Below are 16,887 nucleotides of genomic sequence, written 5' to 3' on the forward strand. Positions count from 1 at the left end.
CCAATCTATGCTAGTTGTCCGCAATAACCCGCTGATTGATGAAGTTATCAATTTTATTTTGTCGGCAAACGTTTTGTGTACTTACTGCAATTGGGAGTGGAGCATGAACTTTCGTTAAAGTCTGTTTACGTAACGTTAACTTTTGCGAATAAGCCGTGAAGTTGATCATGCTTCGCTCCAAAGCAGGGTAGACTCTCTTTAACTCGATTGGCGGGACGTTCGCGCTTTCACGTAAGCTATTTCAACGCCATCCAGCGCAGTGAGTGACGCTAAGAACTCGGTGGCATGATCCTGACCGCGATGGCTCTGTGTATATAGAAGATATGTTAAATGTTAACGTTTCTTAACCTCCAGTAATGCTAGCAGCCATCCAACGAACTATCATTACACGAAAATACAGATAGTAGTCGAGGAACGCCGTGCGACGCGAGTGAAAATGCTGCTGTTCTAGCCTCAGCCTAGCAGACGACAAAAGCTGAATCCTCGCCTTTGTGTCACCGGAGCGCCGTTCGCAGCGCCGCAATCGGTGGCCCACCAGGCCAATAGACCTTATGCAAAATCTGCTGCCGTCTAGCGGCTGCCGTGCGCGTTTCCGCCATGTTGAAGGCTAAGCGTGCTCTGCATGTGCACACACGGAGCGTCTGAACACACGTGTGGCGGCTGATAGGAACGGCAATGCCGACATATTTTCGTGTGCTGTGTTGCTCAGACTGAGGAAATGGGGGTGCTGAAAAAAGGTTTACAGGAAACTAACCTCCATGTTAAGAAAGGGAAAATAGACATGTTAACCTCCATGTTATCAGATTTCCTCGCCACCATCGAGAAGCGCCAGATCGTTCGGTTGCTACTTCTACTGCTCACGACTAACGCCGTGTTTACGTTCGCCGTTCTTAATAGATGAGGTATGTGACAGCATCGGCACTCATCAGAGAACACTCTTTCGTGTCAACCAGACAGTTTTCGTGCCGTGTGCTTGCAGGCACAAACTAACCAGCTTCGAAGCTCGTAGCCACGAGCTTCAATGCTGCATCGTGGCGACTCGCGCATGCTTGGGCTGCTGTTGACACTATTACTTTGTTTATTACATTGCAATAACAATTACATGCTAGACAGGTAGCTCGCGCGTGTGCTTCACTATGCATATTTTAGAAACATTTCATGTGCTATCACTGCCAAACTCAGAGGGGCAGCCCGGATGGCCTGACCACCCTGCTTACTTCTTTTTTTAATTTATACCTCAAGAAGAGCACATATCAGGCTCTCCCAGAAGCTGCTCCCCCTTCGGAAAAATCCTGTATCCACCCCTGTGCTATGAAATATTAACATATCGATGCTTGTGTGTGGCACTTTTCATATGAAATTAAAAAAAATGCTGTTCTGGCAAATGTGTTGTGTTGTTACACTTGACCGTGGCTGCGCTACCGTTGGTTACGGGCTGAGGTGGTTTCGCAAGCGTTCAGTCGGCGGCGCGAAATTGCCTTGTGGAAACGGGTTGAAATAGTAAGGCGCCATATAGGCCCCGAGAGCGACGATGTGAACGCGAATATTTTTGGCGTATTGTGTTATTTACTGGCACATGGCGGGAGGGTATTCAATAAAATACCAGCTAACCGGCACCTACATTTTGGAGCAACTAACACTTTTTATGTTCACTTTTCACGTGCATGCGAAGCTGAAATTCTTTTACATTTGAATCACGCGTTAATTCTATACATAACATACGTCGGTGACTACAGCAGCGAAATATTTTTTGCTTCAAAAATAAAACGAGGACAACGTTTTATTTAAAATTAAATGCACAATACGTCTGGTCGACGTAGGCTGTCCATTATGAAATAAGTTTTGAAATGGGTCAACAGCAATTTCCTACCGTCATCGCTGTGCCGTGACACGCACTGAAGCTAACGCTTTATTCACTACACTGAAAACAGACAAAATTTATAACCTAGCGCAAAACTTCATTCTCAACGATGACAGGCTTATATGTGACTCGGTGACAAACTTGTACCTTCTTCTCGTTGTGAGGCAGTTCTGTACACATACTAATTGTCAACCTAATAACTGGGAAATGCCGGTAACGTGTACAGGCCCTTAGACACTCGTATGACGTTTTTATGCCTCGAATGCTTACTATCAAAGCAGATACAAGCAAGAAGAAATAGCAGCGACAGCAATACGCTTCAGACACAAGCCTCCAACATGGCGCCGAATGGGTAGCTTCGTTACACCTCCGACAGATGGCCGCAATTTTGCATAAGGTCTATTAGTTGCCCCAATAGAGTCTACAACGGGCTCTGAAAGTCTGCTCTTCCAGCTTTCACTGTGATTCTGCTGCGTGTTCTGCACAGGCCTGGCGATTTTTTTATCAGAACAACGGTCTCACACATCAGAGAGTACACTCAATGACGTGCTGCTTCTTAGATCGTGCTCACTCGATCCATTGACACAAAGCATTGAGCCTGCTAAAAAAGATCGTATCTGACTTTTGAGAAAATAAATACTATGACTTTGAAGGGTATACTGGTTTGTGCTAGTTGGTAGGAATTCGTGGTACAGTTACTTCCGTTCCTCTGAAGAACGTGGGAAGAACATGTTTTACCCCTGCCCCACTTTCTTAGGAGGAGGACAAGTAACTACATCGCAAATCAAATGTTTTTTTTTATGATTGCCTTAACTTCAAATTTTTGCATAGAAAGAACCGCTCCGAACCGTTACGGAACATTTTCTTTTCAATCCGGAACAAAAACGGAACGGAACTTTTCACGGTGGAACGAAACTAAAACTGAAACGAAAAACATTTCGTTCTGACACCCTGCTGGCAACACTCCTGAGACGCCTGCTACACTTGACAGCAGCATTCTGTTTTAATTTGCCAACCTAAGCCATCTAGTTGTGTCAATAGCTGTATCTGTGTGGTGGTGGTTGCAGTGTGTCTTTTGATGAAAGCAGCAGTGTTCGTGTAGTGTTATCGCTGCAGCTGGCCCATTGAAATTTCCAACAGTTTGTGCATGGTTTTCAGCTATAATGTACAGCTGATAGGGCTTTGTAGAAGCGTAACTCAGTGAAGTCAGAGCTCGAAGTAAAGAGCGCAGGCTGGGACTCACAAGAACAAGACATTTTTCTGGCCTTTTGACTCGATGCAGAGAGTGCATGAGCCAAGGGGGTACCCAGAGCAGTGGCGAATGTGGCATGTGGATTAGCAATGCAGTAGAGTTGATATTCACCGTACGTGTAATGGCGGTGCGACAGGACATAAAGGACACTGTGCACTTCCCGGCCTTGTGTTCCTTGCTGAGCTGTTCTCACACTGATTGATCTTAGTTAAAGGGGTCATGAACCACTTTTCCAAGTAATGATCTAATGACCTCAGTATCGGAGTTTACTGCCTCCCGAATCGATTGCCGCAAAAATTTCTCGAATCCGTCAAGAATGAACGGAGTTACGGGGGTTGGCGCACGCTCGCAGCGCTTTCTCTCTTTTCTCATGCCGACGAGCGCACTGGAAGCTACATAGGGAGGGATGGCACGGGGGAAAGAAGTTATGTCAGCGCGCGTCATGAAATGCGATCGCTCTCACGCTGTGATTCGCGTGCGCGAGTGCGGCTACCATGTACTGAGGAGTGCGGCGCCAGCAAGTGGCGGCACCCCATGGCAAGAAGCGCATCTGATCCGAACGCCACTCTCGATTTACATCAGCTATCGGCCAATAAGCATGCTATGTCTCTTGTGACGTAAACTGGCAGATCCGCGACGTCAACGTGCAGACGCCCCGCCCACCGACGAGAGTGAGAACCGGCCTCTGTTTGAAAAGAGGGTGCCAGGGGAAACGGCAACTTCGTGCTCCGCTTGTGGCCTTTACGCGGCGTGCACGACTGTAATATTTGGCAGAGCAGTTCATAGCCGTGTCAGATTTCCACAGGATGTGTTTTTTCAACAAGCCCAAGGGGTGCTTCATGACCACTTTAAAATGCTCTATTTAGTTAGCATTTTCATAATATTGTATTCCTCATGTCATTTGTTGCTCCAGTGCGAAATGCAGCAACTCACACTCATTAAATATCCTACAAGCAAGATGCACACTGAGAAGTAACCAGATTACTTCTATCTAGACAGCACTCTGTCAAATTTTGAAATTAAGTGATTCAATTGAAAACATTGTTTCTTGCAATTACCTAGAGAGAAAACTGGTACTGCGACTCTGTTGTATGCATGGGAACGCTGGGATGTGTTGGATTCGGATTGGCATTGTTCACGAAGAGCCCGGACACCTTGAAGACGCATCTGGCTAGAAGCATTCCTTACGTCAAAATGGTTAATTTCATACTGAAGCAGCACATAGTCAACTAGTGCTTTCTTAGCATTACACAGAAAGGCATGTGCAAATATTCGACCGCTTCAAATATTCGAACGAATTTAAGTTATGCAAAATTTCGAAGTATTTGAAATGAACAAATGGGCATATATTAGACAGCATGAAACTCCCTGTCAAGGCAGTTTCACTGCAGCGTAGGGGTGCTTTACTGTGAAAACACCTATCCAGGGAAAATCCGTATGCTGCGAAGCCCCACTGCAAGGTTAAATGAACATTTACCCCCGCATTGAATAACTATATGTTAGGTTTAAAAGCTTGTTATATGGGCTTATATGCACTAACTGTAGTAAATGTTAAAACAACGTATTTTACCAGTAATCACTTGCATCCTACTGAAATTCAAATCCTGCTAATATTCAAAATTCCTTCCACTTTACTATGAACCCAAGAAGTGACATGCGCACATGCCTTGTTCCGATCTTTAAAAATGTTGTGCAGGTTAGCTGGGTCATAACAAATATGTTCATTTTTCTTTATAACCTGTAGGCTTGTGTGAATATTCGAGCAGTTTGAATATTCAAACGAATATTACAGTATTCGAATTCGCTTCGAGACGAATTCGCACTGCAATGAAACCACCGAAAGGTGGTTTCACTGCAGTGCAGGGGTGCTATGTCGTGACTACCAGGGGTGCAACAGCTGAAATAGAATTTGGAGCAATTTTGGAGCAGCAGAATGTTGCTTTTGGAGCACAAAAATCCAAATTTGGAGCAGGTTACAAAGAAAACAACAATTTTTTAGCAAGAAATCTCAAATTTGGAGTAGTATAACGAAGAGGACTTACTTTTAGAAAAGAAAACCAAAATACGCACAAACCATTCAACATCAGTTAACTCGTGCACAGTGCCCGTGAACACTGCTATTTCAATAAAAGCGGTGTGTTGAGAAACCACACAATGCTAACCATGACTAAGTCCACATTAGCATTTGCAGGGCCTGTCAAATAATTCGACAGGCACTGCAAATGTTAATGTGTAGCTGTGAACCTGGCAACCTCAAAATTCAGGAGATTCATAAAGCAGGAGCAAGTGGGGGTGGAGAAAAAAGAAAACTGGCGAACGCTTTTGTATATTTGTTTCTCAAGGCCGCAGAAACGCCATACACAGCAGCTCAAAATGATTGCCAATAATTTTTTAGACCTCAGCGATCATACTAGTACTCGTAATCACATGGCGCGTGCACGAATAAGTAATTAAGGAACAAAATGTACTGTGTCCCTGACAGTTAGTACTAATAGCCCCTTCTAAATCTCAGTACGCTTTTCTGCAGGACACCAGTGTACTGCGGCAAAAGTGGCTTAAGTATTCTGGACGCGATAAAACAAGCATCAGGAAATTTGAGAACCACTGTCCTTTTTTATGGTGATAGCAATTATATGTACACTCTCTATGGGTTTTTGCCGTCATGTCCCATATAAAATCCAAATTGATAACATCGCCCCACGCATGGTATGTTCTACCGCTGGTAAAAGCGCGCGAGTGCGGGCAACGAACGCGGCTGAAGCAGAGATCAAACGAGCCGGCCCATCTCTGTCGCTCGGAGGGCGCATGCGATAACACCACTCCGCTCGGGAGGCCTGCCGTCAAAGCAGAGAGGAAACACCCCGCCCGTCTTGAACGAGCATGAAAAGATGTGAGGGAGAAGTACGAGCATGAAAAGATGCGAGATCGGATACAAAAGAGTTTGCTGCCAGCCTCACTTCGTATAACATTAGAATTTGTTGCTATCACATTCATTGCTTCGTCCTTGCGGTGAAACTGTGAGTTTTATCTTTTCTTTCGCTGGGGGTTTAGGGTTAGGGTACATCCGTCTGTATTGAATGATGATGCCCACACTGCAGATGACCAACGCAACCTCCATTTCTCGCTAAAATTTGCGCAAATGAGAAAATTTTGAAGCTGGTCGGGCATTTTGGCGCAGCGTGGCGCAATTTCACGGTTTTGGCTCAGCTTGGCGCAAAAATAAGGAATTATATCAAATTGGCGCAGCTGTTGCGCCCCTGTGAATACACCTTTCCAGGGGAAATCCGTACTGCTGCGAAGCCTCACTTCAAGGTTAATGAACAAATCACCCTCACATCGACTCATCACTTTTTAAGTTTAAAAGCTCATATAAAAGCTTGTATGCTCTAAGCAAAGTAAATTTTAAAACGTAACGTATTTTACAGGTTATCACTAGCATTCTACCGAAAGTCAAATCCTGCTACTAGTCAAAGATGCACTTCCCTTTGAACCAAAAAGAATGATGTTTGCACATGCCTTGTTTCAATTAAAAGATATTGTGCAGGTTAGTTGGGTCATGACAAATATGCTCATTTTTCTTTATAATATGTGATATATACTATTTGAATTCGATTTGAAATAATTTGACCAAATCCCGATTTGCTTCGAACCTAAATTTTACTATTTGCACAAGCCTATTATTGTTATATAATTCTTTGTTATATATTTGTATATCATCGTTCTTTTTCTTCGTCTAAGAAAGCTTGTTTTTTTATGTTGGTAATGTCCGTTGAAACTAGTGCTCTTGATCGTGCTTTATACTCTACCGCTGTTCATTGTAATGCATTGTGTATTGCAGGGTACCTTAGGTTGTTCACATTGCTCTGTGTAATCCCCCCACTGTAATGCCTCAATGGCACAGAGAGTAAATAAATAAAAAACGTCCTCAGTGAGCACAGTAAATTACACAAATAGCCATAAGGTCTTTCCTAAAAATATTCTAAATAAAAATCAAACACTGTCCACACGTTTGTAATCCACGTAAATGGTTCTTATTTACCTTGCAAGTATTGCTAGCCTTGAATAATGCTAACATTAGCCTTTCTGTAAATAACTGAAAAGGCAGCACTTGTTCGGCCCAGCTTTTCCTCTACAGTCTATACAAACTCTTATGGCTTGTTGCTTCAACCAGTCCCATTTTGGCCGTGCCAACTTCAAGGAGCGAAACAGAAAGGCGAGCTAGTTGCTAGTGCTTCATGTTAAAAGTGCTAACACGACGTTTGCTGGGGCGGAAACTGTGCAAACACTGAGGTTGCACAACACGTGACCTTGCGGAACCTTTCCATATTAACACTAGGGCGTTCTGCATCAGTCACCCATCTCTGGCCATATAGTATCTGCCAAAGAAGTGACACTGCTCGAGAAGAGGAGATACTAGTTGGAGCGCATGCTCATGTTTCTTCTGCATTGGCTTTAACTAATGGTGCACATGTGCGGATAATACGCGAGGATTGGGTTTGCGTATATATTTTCTTTTGAGTAAAAAAGCCTTCAGTTGTACCCTTTCTTGTCCCTGTCGTGTTAGCACTCTTAATAGTATGTTCCAGGAGCGCTTGCATGAGGAATTTGCACATTCACTGAAAGTGTACCTCGCTTAACGTTGGGAACATGAAAGTAATATCTAGCTGCCTTTACAAGTATTTAGGTACCGAGACCACCGAGACTTGCACCACGGGGCAGTGGCAGGGCTTCACCAATGGCAGCATTCGCATCCGGAGAAAGCAAAAGCAGGCAATTTTTTTGTGCAGCAGCCTGAGAAGAGGGGCCAAAGGATGGAGTCTTTCCCAAGATTTAACAGGAGCTGATTGCCTTTGTGTAATGCCAATGAGCTACACATATGTTGTTAATAGCATAATCTGTTCAAGCAAAGGCAAAAAAAGTTGCCCGGGAGAAAGGCATTCTGTGGAATGACTTCCAAGGCCAGCCAGCAACAACTGGGATTTTCTTTACATCAGCAGACATGAATATCGCAGAAACTCCGTGAAGGCTATGAAGAACTGAAGCTTAGAATAACAGAGAGCTGAGCTAGTTGGTAAGTATTCATTCTGAAAAGAAAGGGTGTGCAAACACGGACACAAGAAGGAGTCAGGACACCACAAACGCCGACTAACAACTGAAGAGACGCACAATGGCGGAAAAGAACGAAGGCACGAAAACAGGCGAACCTATCAATCCAGCACGCGTGGGAGTCTACGTGGAAGGCATTTGATTTCATCTTTATGCAAGTTAATCTACGGTTGGCTCACGTATGCGCTACCACTATTCTCGATATGCCATGCTTCAATCATCAGGTGCGTTTCTTCATTTCTATGTCGGTACAACGCTGCGCATTCATCGAATTTTGGCGTGCACTTACAATCTCGACAATGTAGATAGATTAGAAGGTGAGCCTCCTGTTAGCGATCTCTTACGTTCCAATAATCTCTGGTTCATGCATCGGCTCGTCTGTCCTACGTAGAAGCGGCCGCAGCTGAAAGGGACCTTATACACCACACTTGTACGGCAATCAGTGTTTTACGAAACAAATATCGGTTCGCTTCTTGTCTTTTACTCGCTCATTCTTCCTCTGCACAGCGGCACAAATCTTACCTAGCTTATTGGCAGCCATGAAAACAACATTAACGCCATATCTACTTGCTACTTTCTTTAGTCTGTGAGATACGCAATGAATGTACAGTATACCTACGACACGTTTCTTCCTATCGCTTTCTGCAACCATGCTCGGACGTAACATAATGGACTTCTTTTAACGTTCAGCGACAGTGGCCACTGCATCACGAGGATACCCTACATCTAAAAGACGCGTAACCTGTGCGTTAAAGCTACCACTCATTTTGTGCTCACACGACTTGGTGAGGGCTGACTTAAGGCAAGATATGGCAATGCCGTTTTTTACAACCTTCGAGTGTTCCTACGAAAACTTTAACAGCGGTTTCGAAGATCTAGGAGAATACTGCCAGCACACGTGGTTCTTATGAAACGTTAAGGAAATGTCTAGAAATTGATTTCCATTATTCTGAGGCGCCTTTTTAGTACAGCTGAGCCCTCCTCCATTTAATTCAAATTTTTTGCGCACTGAGGTTACCGCCGTTTCAAAGTCCTCACCACTACGAAAAATGTTGCGTGCTAGGACATTTTCATGGTTTTCTGAGAATAGAGTTTGCCCAGTTGAAGTTAACCTTTTGTGCGGCTTTCTGCAACCATCTACCGGACATGCCAGGAGGATATGTGCCATATTGACCGCGGAATCATGGTGTCAAGTGAGATTTTACCAGGAATGCCTCAAGGTCTGTTGCTCGACTTCGCGTGACGATCGCCGCCGGAAGCAGATGTATGCCGACTGGATGAGGGTAGCTAACCAGCATGCAGAATTCACATGGAGGGTAAAACTTCGAGAACTTCAACCATGTAAGAGGAAGATTATTTCTACTGTTTCACCGCAAAATAACTTGCTAGTCCTTGGAGGAGCTGCCTTAGATGATAGTCGCTGGAAAATCCTAGCCTTAGGTCCCAAGTGCTGTTTTAAGTCGAACCTGAAACCAATAGACGTTTTAAGTTTGCCGCGTACAACTCGTTCCTGAAGAAGAATGCTCCCACTGCATTTCAGACTGCGTTGCTAGTATCAAGGGTTCTAATGTGCATCTGCCAAACTAAAGCGTAATTATATTCTAAGTGATCGTCAACCCGTGAACACAGAACGAGCGAATGCGTCACTAAGTAGCGCAATTGTCGACAACCGTGACCTCATGACGCGCAAGCAGCAGACGACGCTCTCCCGGAGCGAGCACCGGACCAATGGCGAGGCGTGCTGGAGCAACATCGCGGACACAGCCGATGAAAGGCCCCCAAACGAACTTTAAACATTTGCTTTTTGTACGCCTGCTTCTGAATGAAGAACCCAGCTGAGGCAGGAAATTTGAAGACTGAGAAATGCCCTTTCCGACGAGCCCAAAATGGCGGCGCCCGGTTGCACCACTGCGGAGCTTTAATGTTTCTAGAATGTAATTTAGAATATGCTTAGGAATCCTCTGCAACTTTTTTTCTGTAATTTCGCTTCGAACTATTAGAAAATTATTCGATTCGATTCACACTCAAACTTTATTATTCGAATTTGCTTCGCACTCAAAATATTGCTATCCGCACAGCTCTACTTGTAATGTCAAGAAGGCTAAATCGCTTAAAGGGGTCGTGAAACGTTTTCCGAAAATTTTAAACTACGTGTATATTTGGAATCCTGGCCGTCCATTCTATACTATACCTCGACTGGTTTCATCGTCCGGGTTCATTTATAACTGTAAAAGCACAATTACGATTCCCTTCTCACGTTCCCCTCAACTATACAGCTGACGTCACTTTAAGTCAGCCAATGAAAAGTCTCTGTCGACGACAAAACATGGCGACGCAGCGATGTTTGCTGAGCCATAGTTGGCCGAGGTTCGTAGCATCATACTGTAGCATCATACGCAGTAAAGTCGTCATCATAACGCCTTTAAGATTTTAAGACGTGCACGGTTGGCATAGCGTGAACTAAGCCACCCAAAACACGCGGTAAAAGACAACTTAACGCAACCAGAAAGAAGAAACTGGGACGCTGCACCAAGCGAGCGAAGGCAAGAATACACACGCGACGTAGCCCGGATGTACTACTTGAAAGCGGAAGCAAGCAGATCACTTGCTGTATGTGCAGTGTGCACAGTATATAACTCAGAGCGTAAAAGTTGCTCTGTTATTTGTTTCTTTTCTAGGTTTCTATAAATCTATTATTTTAGAGCAAATCAAAGCTAACGCAGTGTTTATAGCTTCCCTTACCGTGACGTCACGATAAGAGAAGTTAGTGCCTAAGGCGGCCGGTAGTTCTGCACAGTCGTTTGGGAACTCAATTAACCTGCGATTTCAAACGGGCGTAATTAATTACAGACAGAATATTGCGCCGAAATATTTCGGAATCGGCATGTCTAATCCTTGTTGAAGCAGGGAAAATTACAACCGGGCAGCTTCATTTTCTTTTCACGACCCCTTTAAGTTAGAATTATTTTTTTCAGCCAAGACACATAAGAACGAGATTCCGTTTCGAGCAATCATTTCAGAGCAAGGCACCTGGCAAGTCGCTGTATCTAGCTATTTGCTGAACTGCTTAACCTTTTTGAGTTTTTCAGACCCTTTTCGTATGCGTAATTCTCAGGCGCTAGTTCAGTTCTTCTTAGAGGAGAACCCCGGTTGTTGTAAAGCTTTTAGTAAGGATATTGAAGACCTTTATTACTCTTTGCCGCATGAGGACTTGTTAAAATGTGTTAATGAATGTATTAACAAACAAGTGCACGAGACAGTTTTCACCAATAAATGTGGTGTTTTTACCGGGGCTTTTCTAGAAATTCTTTCCATGTATTTAAAGTCGATGCTGGTAGGTTGGAAGGAAGGCGTTTATGTGCAGAAATCAGGGATATGTATTGGTTCTAAGGTTGCTCCGGTTCTTAGTGATTTATACCTTAGCAAGATCGACAAACTTTTGGAAGCCGCCTTAGGTAATTTGGTTATTAAGGTTTTTTCGTTATGTGGACGATTACTTGATTTTTCGTAGTGGTGAGGACATTGAAACGGCGGTAACCTCAGTGCGCAAAAAATTTGAATTAAATGGAGGAGGGCTCAGCTCTACTAAAAAGGTGCCTCGGAATAATGGAATACAATTTCTAGACATTTCCTTAACGTTTCAGAAGAACCACGTGTGCTGGCAGTATTCTCCTAGATCTTCGAAACCGCTGTTAAAGTTTTTGTAGAAACACTCGAAGGTTGTAAAAAACAGCATCGCCATGTCTTGCCTTAAGTCAGCCCTCACCAAGTAGTGTGAGCACAAAATGAGTGATAGCTTTAACGCACAGGCTTTAACGCACAGTCTTTTAGATGTAGGGTATCCTCGTGATGCAGTGGCCACTGTCGCTGAACGTTTTAAGAAGTCCATTTTGTTAAGTCCGAGCATGGTTGCAGAAAGTGATAGGAAGAAATGTGTCGTAGGTATACCGCACATTCATCGCGTATCTCACAGACTAAAGAAAGTAGCAAGTAGATACGGCGTTCATGTTGTTTTCACGGCTCCCAATAAGCTAGGTAAGATTTGTGCCACTGTGCAGAGGAAGAATGAGCGTGTAAAAGACAAGAAGTGGACCGATATTTGTTTCGTAAAACACACCAACAAATTCACTGATTGCCGTACAAGTGCGGTGTATAAGGTCCCTTTCAGCTGTGGCCGCTTCTACGTAGGTCAGCCGGGCCGATGCATTAACCAGAGATTGTTGGAACATAAGAGGAGGCTCACAGGAGGCTCACCTTCTAATCTATCTTTACATTGTCGAGATTGTAAGTGCACGCCAAAAATTTGATGAATGCGCAGTGTTGTACCGGCATAGAAATGAAGAAATGCACCTGATGATTGAAGCATGGCATATCGAGAATAGTGGTAGCGCATGTGTGAGCCAACCGTCGATTAACTTGCATAAAGATGAAATCCAGGGGCGTAGCCAGGTGGGGGGTTGGGGGGGTTCAACCCCCCCCTGAAATTTTTCAGTTTTGCTTGCGTATATATACACGTGCACATACAAACGCATGCACGAACATACATAAAGTATGGTTGAACCCCCCCCCCCCCCTTGAAAAAAATTTCTGGCTACGCCCTTGATGAAATCAAATGCCTTAACAGTTACCTTCCACGTAGACCGCCACGCGTGTCGGATTGATAGGTTGGCCTGTTGCGTGGGCATGCGCAGATAAGTTTTCGTGCCTTCCTTCTTTTCAGCCGTTGTGCGTCTCATGAGTTGTTAGTCAGCATTTGTGGTGTCCTGACTTCTTTCTTGTGTCCGTGTTTGCACGCCCTGTCTTTTTAGAATGAAGAACTGCTTTTCAGTGGCATGTGATGAAGCTGTTGGAGAATGACAATTTATCAGTAACTTTATCTGTAATATTTATTAGGGTCATGAGCGCCAGCACCTCTTAAATGCGAAGCATTTCTTAGCGAACCTTTGGCACTTTGAGTGTTTCTTTTTCTTTCTGTCTGTCTATCTATCTCTAGCTGCCTACGTCTGGGTGCTCTAATGATCGTTACGTTGGTGTAGACCAAAATTGGCATGGGGGGGTAAGAGGATTTGACGAATGTGAATGTGGGGTCATGACATGAATAACATAAAATTTCCATCGCGTACGCCATCAAACCCTTTCCTCCAGACACGTGTGGCACATACCCGTTTACCACAGGCCGTGGTGTACGAGTATGCGCTGCAGGTGATTGACAGTTTATATCTGCACAGGAACGGCGAGAACAGACGTTGGTAATTTAAATGCGAGAGTGTTAAGAAAAACCGACATTGGCAGAGTTGACCCGACGAATAGCAAGAATAAAGATTAGGATCCCAGCAGGAATCGAACCCAAGCATTCTGCGTGGCAATCAGGTATTCTATAGCAGGGCCATGCCAGGTCTATAAACTGGTTTGGAAAAAACAGCCTATGCAGGCGTAATGTCGGTGCAATGTCAATTGTGGTTGTGGTGCTGGCCATCTAATTTTACAAGAAAGCAATAAACACTACATATGTACTTCTACGATACAAGCGTCATATCAGATTAACGTCTGTGGTTCCAGGGTTGGCTCCGCTTTCATAGCAGTCTAATAGACAATACATTGGTATTCCTATGGTTCAGCAAGTTATATTGAACCATTGCTCGACCCCGGAGGAATACATTAACGAAAGTTACGTATGATATTCACATGACTGCACCATAAAGTGCACTTAGTTTCCATAATACTGACATATGTACTCTAACGTGAGGGCTGACGTTAAGTCGCACTATAAGTTACCCTTTGAACGCCCTTGTTGTCGACGTGCCTAGTAGGCCCACGATGTGCACACAGCTACTGCACTTACAAAAACACGTCGATCCACCTTGTAACGCTTAGCTCAAAGCCATAAAATAAAGCATAAAAGTACTCGCTGACTGCTTCGCATGCAACCGATTCCCAGAACGCGTGGGATCTGCCGAATTTTCTTTATGCAAAAAATTTTGAATTTGATTTTACATGATGCAGGTAAACTACTTCACAAATAAGGACATGCAGACTGCGTAATCACTTGTGACCAACAGATGTGGCTCGCACTGAGTGAGCTGGTCACTCACCATCCGTAAAGAAGCGCAGGTACCTAAAGTACTCCACTAGAAAGCAGGGACGATAGCTTGAGTCTTGGAACGATGACTCGCCATGCCTCACATAGGTGGTTCGGTTGATGTAGACGCCTGAAGAAGGTTGATCAAAAGCCACTATTATTATTTCTAAAGGACTCCTTCATGTGATGCTCAGCACAAACAACCAAGTGAATGAACAATTTTACAGATGGCTCTGTTAATTGAGATGCCTTTGTACTGCTGTTGCACACCTCATAGAGCTAATTTGTACATAAGGACACCTGAAATTGTGAACACTGAGACCCAATTTTTTTTTTACTTTATGCCACGTTTAAAGGTATTCATCACAGCCACTACCACTACCATATTACCCCACCGATCCAGTTGCAGCTATAGCAGTTCCCGAAGGTAACCTGCTATACAGAGATGTTACTGCCAAGCATACGCAACATACTGAGGTGAAGAATACCAAGAATGGAAAGAATCCACTGTCATCATGTGTTTCTTAAAGGACCCCTGACAGCAAAATTTTTGTTGGTGACTTTTTTACTGTAATTTGTAGCTTTGGGTCTGGTAATCCCTAAGTTAAATCGTAAATGCTCTAGCGTATCGTATAACTAATTCTAGCGTAGTTAATTGTGACCATTTTAGCGTCACTTCAAAACGCCCGCCTAAAAACCACAAGAAACTAGCGACCCATGCGGGGAGCATCAAAGACCACGTGCACTCAAGCTGTGGTGACGTAGAAAGCGCGGTTTTCAAATCGGGGCCCCGCGCGCGGTAGAGATTGAAAGTATGTGGGTGCCTCGGTATGGGTTAAACCTGTTAAGCGCGTGACCCCTCACGAAAACTACCTCGAGAGCAGCCCGACAACAAAGCGAGAGGGGTGCGGAACAATAGGCCTCGCCGGGTGCCAGTCGTCGTATTGTGCATGTGCGCCCCGCAAACGCACGCCGCACGCTTCGACACAGCAAAGAGAGTGAAAGCATGGCTGGCAGTCGGCTCCAAACACACTCAGAGATCGTCGACGTCATTGTTACTAGCGTATCGTCACTCAGGGTGATTTTTGTGCAATGTATCACACCGAACACGTAGCACTAGTGTCGATGTTGCAGGGCAGCCGATTTTTTGTTTTTTCTCCTACGCTGTTTGACATCGAATTAAAATAACTTCCACGCGACGGATGCCGTTCAAATTTGGCCAAGAAGACCTATGCATACCAAGCGATCGAATGATGGGCACATCTCGATCTTGAAATTTGATGTCAGTGCTCCTTTAAGGTGGTAGCCCACATTCAAAATTCAATTTTCTTACATAAGATCGATTTTTTGTTTTTTTTACTTCTTATGTATGCCCAAACATCCAAAACACGTTGCAAAAGGAATTATATCTCTACCATCAGTAGTTTGGAAGTTACAGCACTTTTGGCAACCCCATAGCCTTGAAATGCGAAACCGAAACCACACTGCATTTGTTCCAAAAATAGGTGATTTTTCCGTTATATGAATATTATTCAATGTACTTTTTTATTTTACGTTGACTGTAACGTTAGCGAGTATTTTTACTAATATAATTCCTGGCGTTTTACACCCCAAATGCATGATATCATTGAGATGTACGCCATATTGGAGGGCTCTGGAAATTTCGACCACGTGGGGTTCTTTAACATGCGTCTAAATCTAAGCACATGTGCCTATAGGATTTCGCCTCCATTGAAATTTAGCGGGTCTTCTTGTACTTAGTCAACGGATCTGTTTACAACAGACATTCGGATATGCCGACCTCTGTATTTTCTCCATTGATTCAGCTTCGTTTACAACGGATTCTGGTACAATGGACATTCGGATATAATTGACTAAAATGTCAGGCCAGCAAGGTGGTCAGGTCTCCTTTAGAGCGGACTTTTCAACCACGGTCATACCAAATTCAATAACTTCCAACTTCAAACATCGCTAGCATACTTTCGGGACGGTAACAGCGCACCGCGGATATCGACGTACTGATTTAAGAACGAAGGCCGCCGATCTGTCAATGATCAACTATGCCTAGCTGTAGCGACAAAAAATCGGCGCGCAGCGTGCTTGGTGTTGCGTTTTGGGACGCTGACGCGCGAAACTGCCACCGCTTCTCCGAGCGGTTGTTGCGCGGCGAGCTTGGCCGGGGGGTCCGCTGCCGATGCGCAAAATGCCCATCCGTGGTTCTGAAGAGCCAGCGGGCGATGCGATTCGTTGCTTGCGACGAAGGACATTGCGGCTTCTTCGCTTTCGCATGTCCGTTAGCGCGATGTTCTTGGCCGCAAACTTTGGATTTGTCTCGTACATCGACACCGTGATAGGCCTAACCACGACATTCGGTTGCGATGTGCGTGGCCACCATAGGCATCAGGTGCGGAGCGAGTTTGGACTGGTGGCGCCTCTTTCGGTGGAGGCGCGGAACTAATGGCATGTGAGTGCCAGAAAGGAGCAGGTGCTTGCTGCGGGGACGCGGTGCTGGATGTTGGCTGCGCTTCATTGTGCTCTCGTTGCTTGTGTCCTGCGCTGCCGAAATGCCTCGGGGAACCAAGCCCGAGC

The 16,887-nt window shown here is 44.6% G+C and overlaps 1 protein-coding gene across 5 annotated transcripts in view; it reads right to left on the reverse strand.

Annotated features, from left to right (window-relative positions):
* LOC119397070 (F-box only protein 9) overlaps nt 1–16,887 on the reverse strand; it is a 59,749-nt gene that overhangs the window by 14,553 nt on the left and 28,309 nt on the right. For 4 of the 5 annotated variants that reach the window (XM_037664507.2, XM_037664506.2, XM_037664509.2 and 1 more), the window contains exon 10: nt 14,312–14,428. The exons of the other annotated variant lie outside the window; for it this stretch is intronic. In XM_037664507.2, coding sequence (XP_037520435.1) covers nt 14,312–14,428 — 117 coding nt within the window. The remainder of the gene's footprint in view (nt 1–14,311; nt 14,429–16,887) is intronic. 5 annotated transcript variants of the gene reach the window in all.

The sequence above is a fragment of the Rhipicephalus sanguineus genome, chromosome 6 (genome assembly GCF_013339695.2).
Source record: "Rhipicephalus sanguineus isolate Rsan-2018 chromosome 6, BIME_Rsan_1.4, whole genome shotgun sequence".
NCBI classification, from domain to species: Eukaryota; Metazoa; Arthropoda; class Arachnida; order Ixodida; family Ixodidae; genus Rhipicephalus; species Rhipicephalus sanguineus.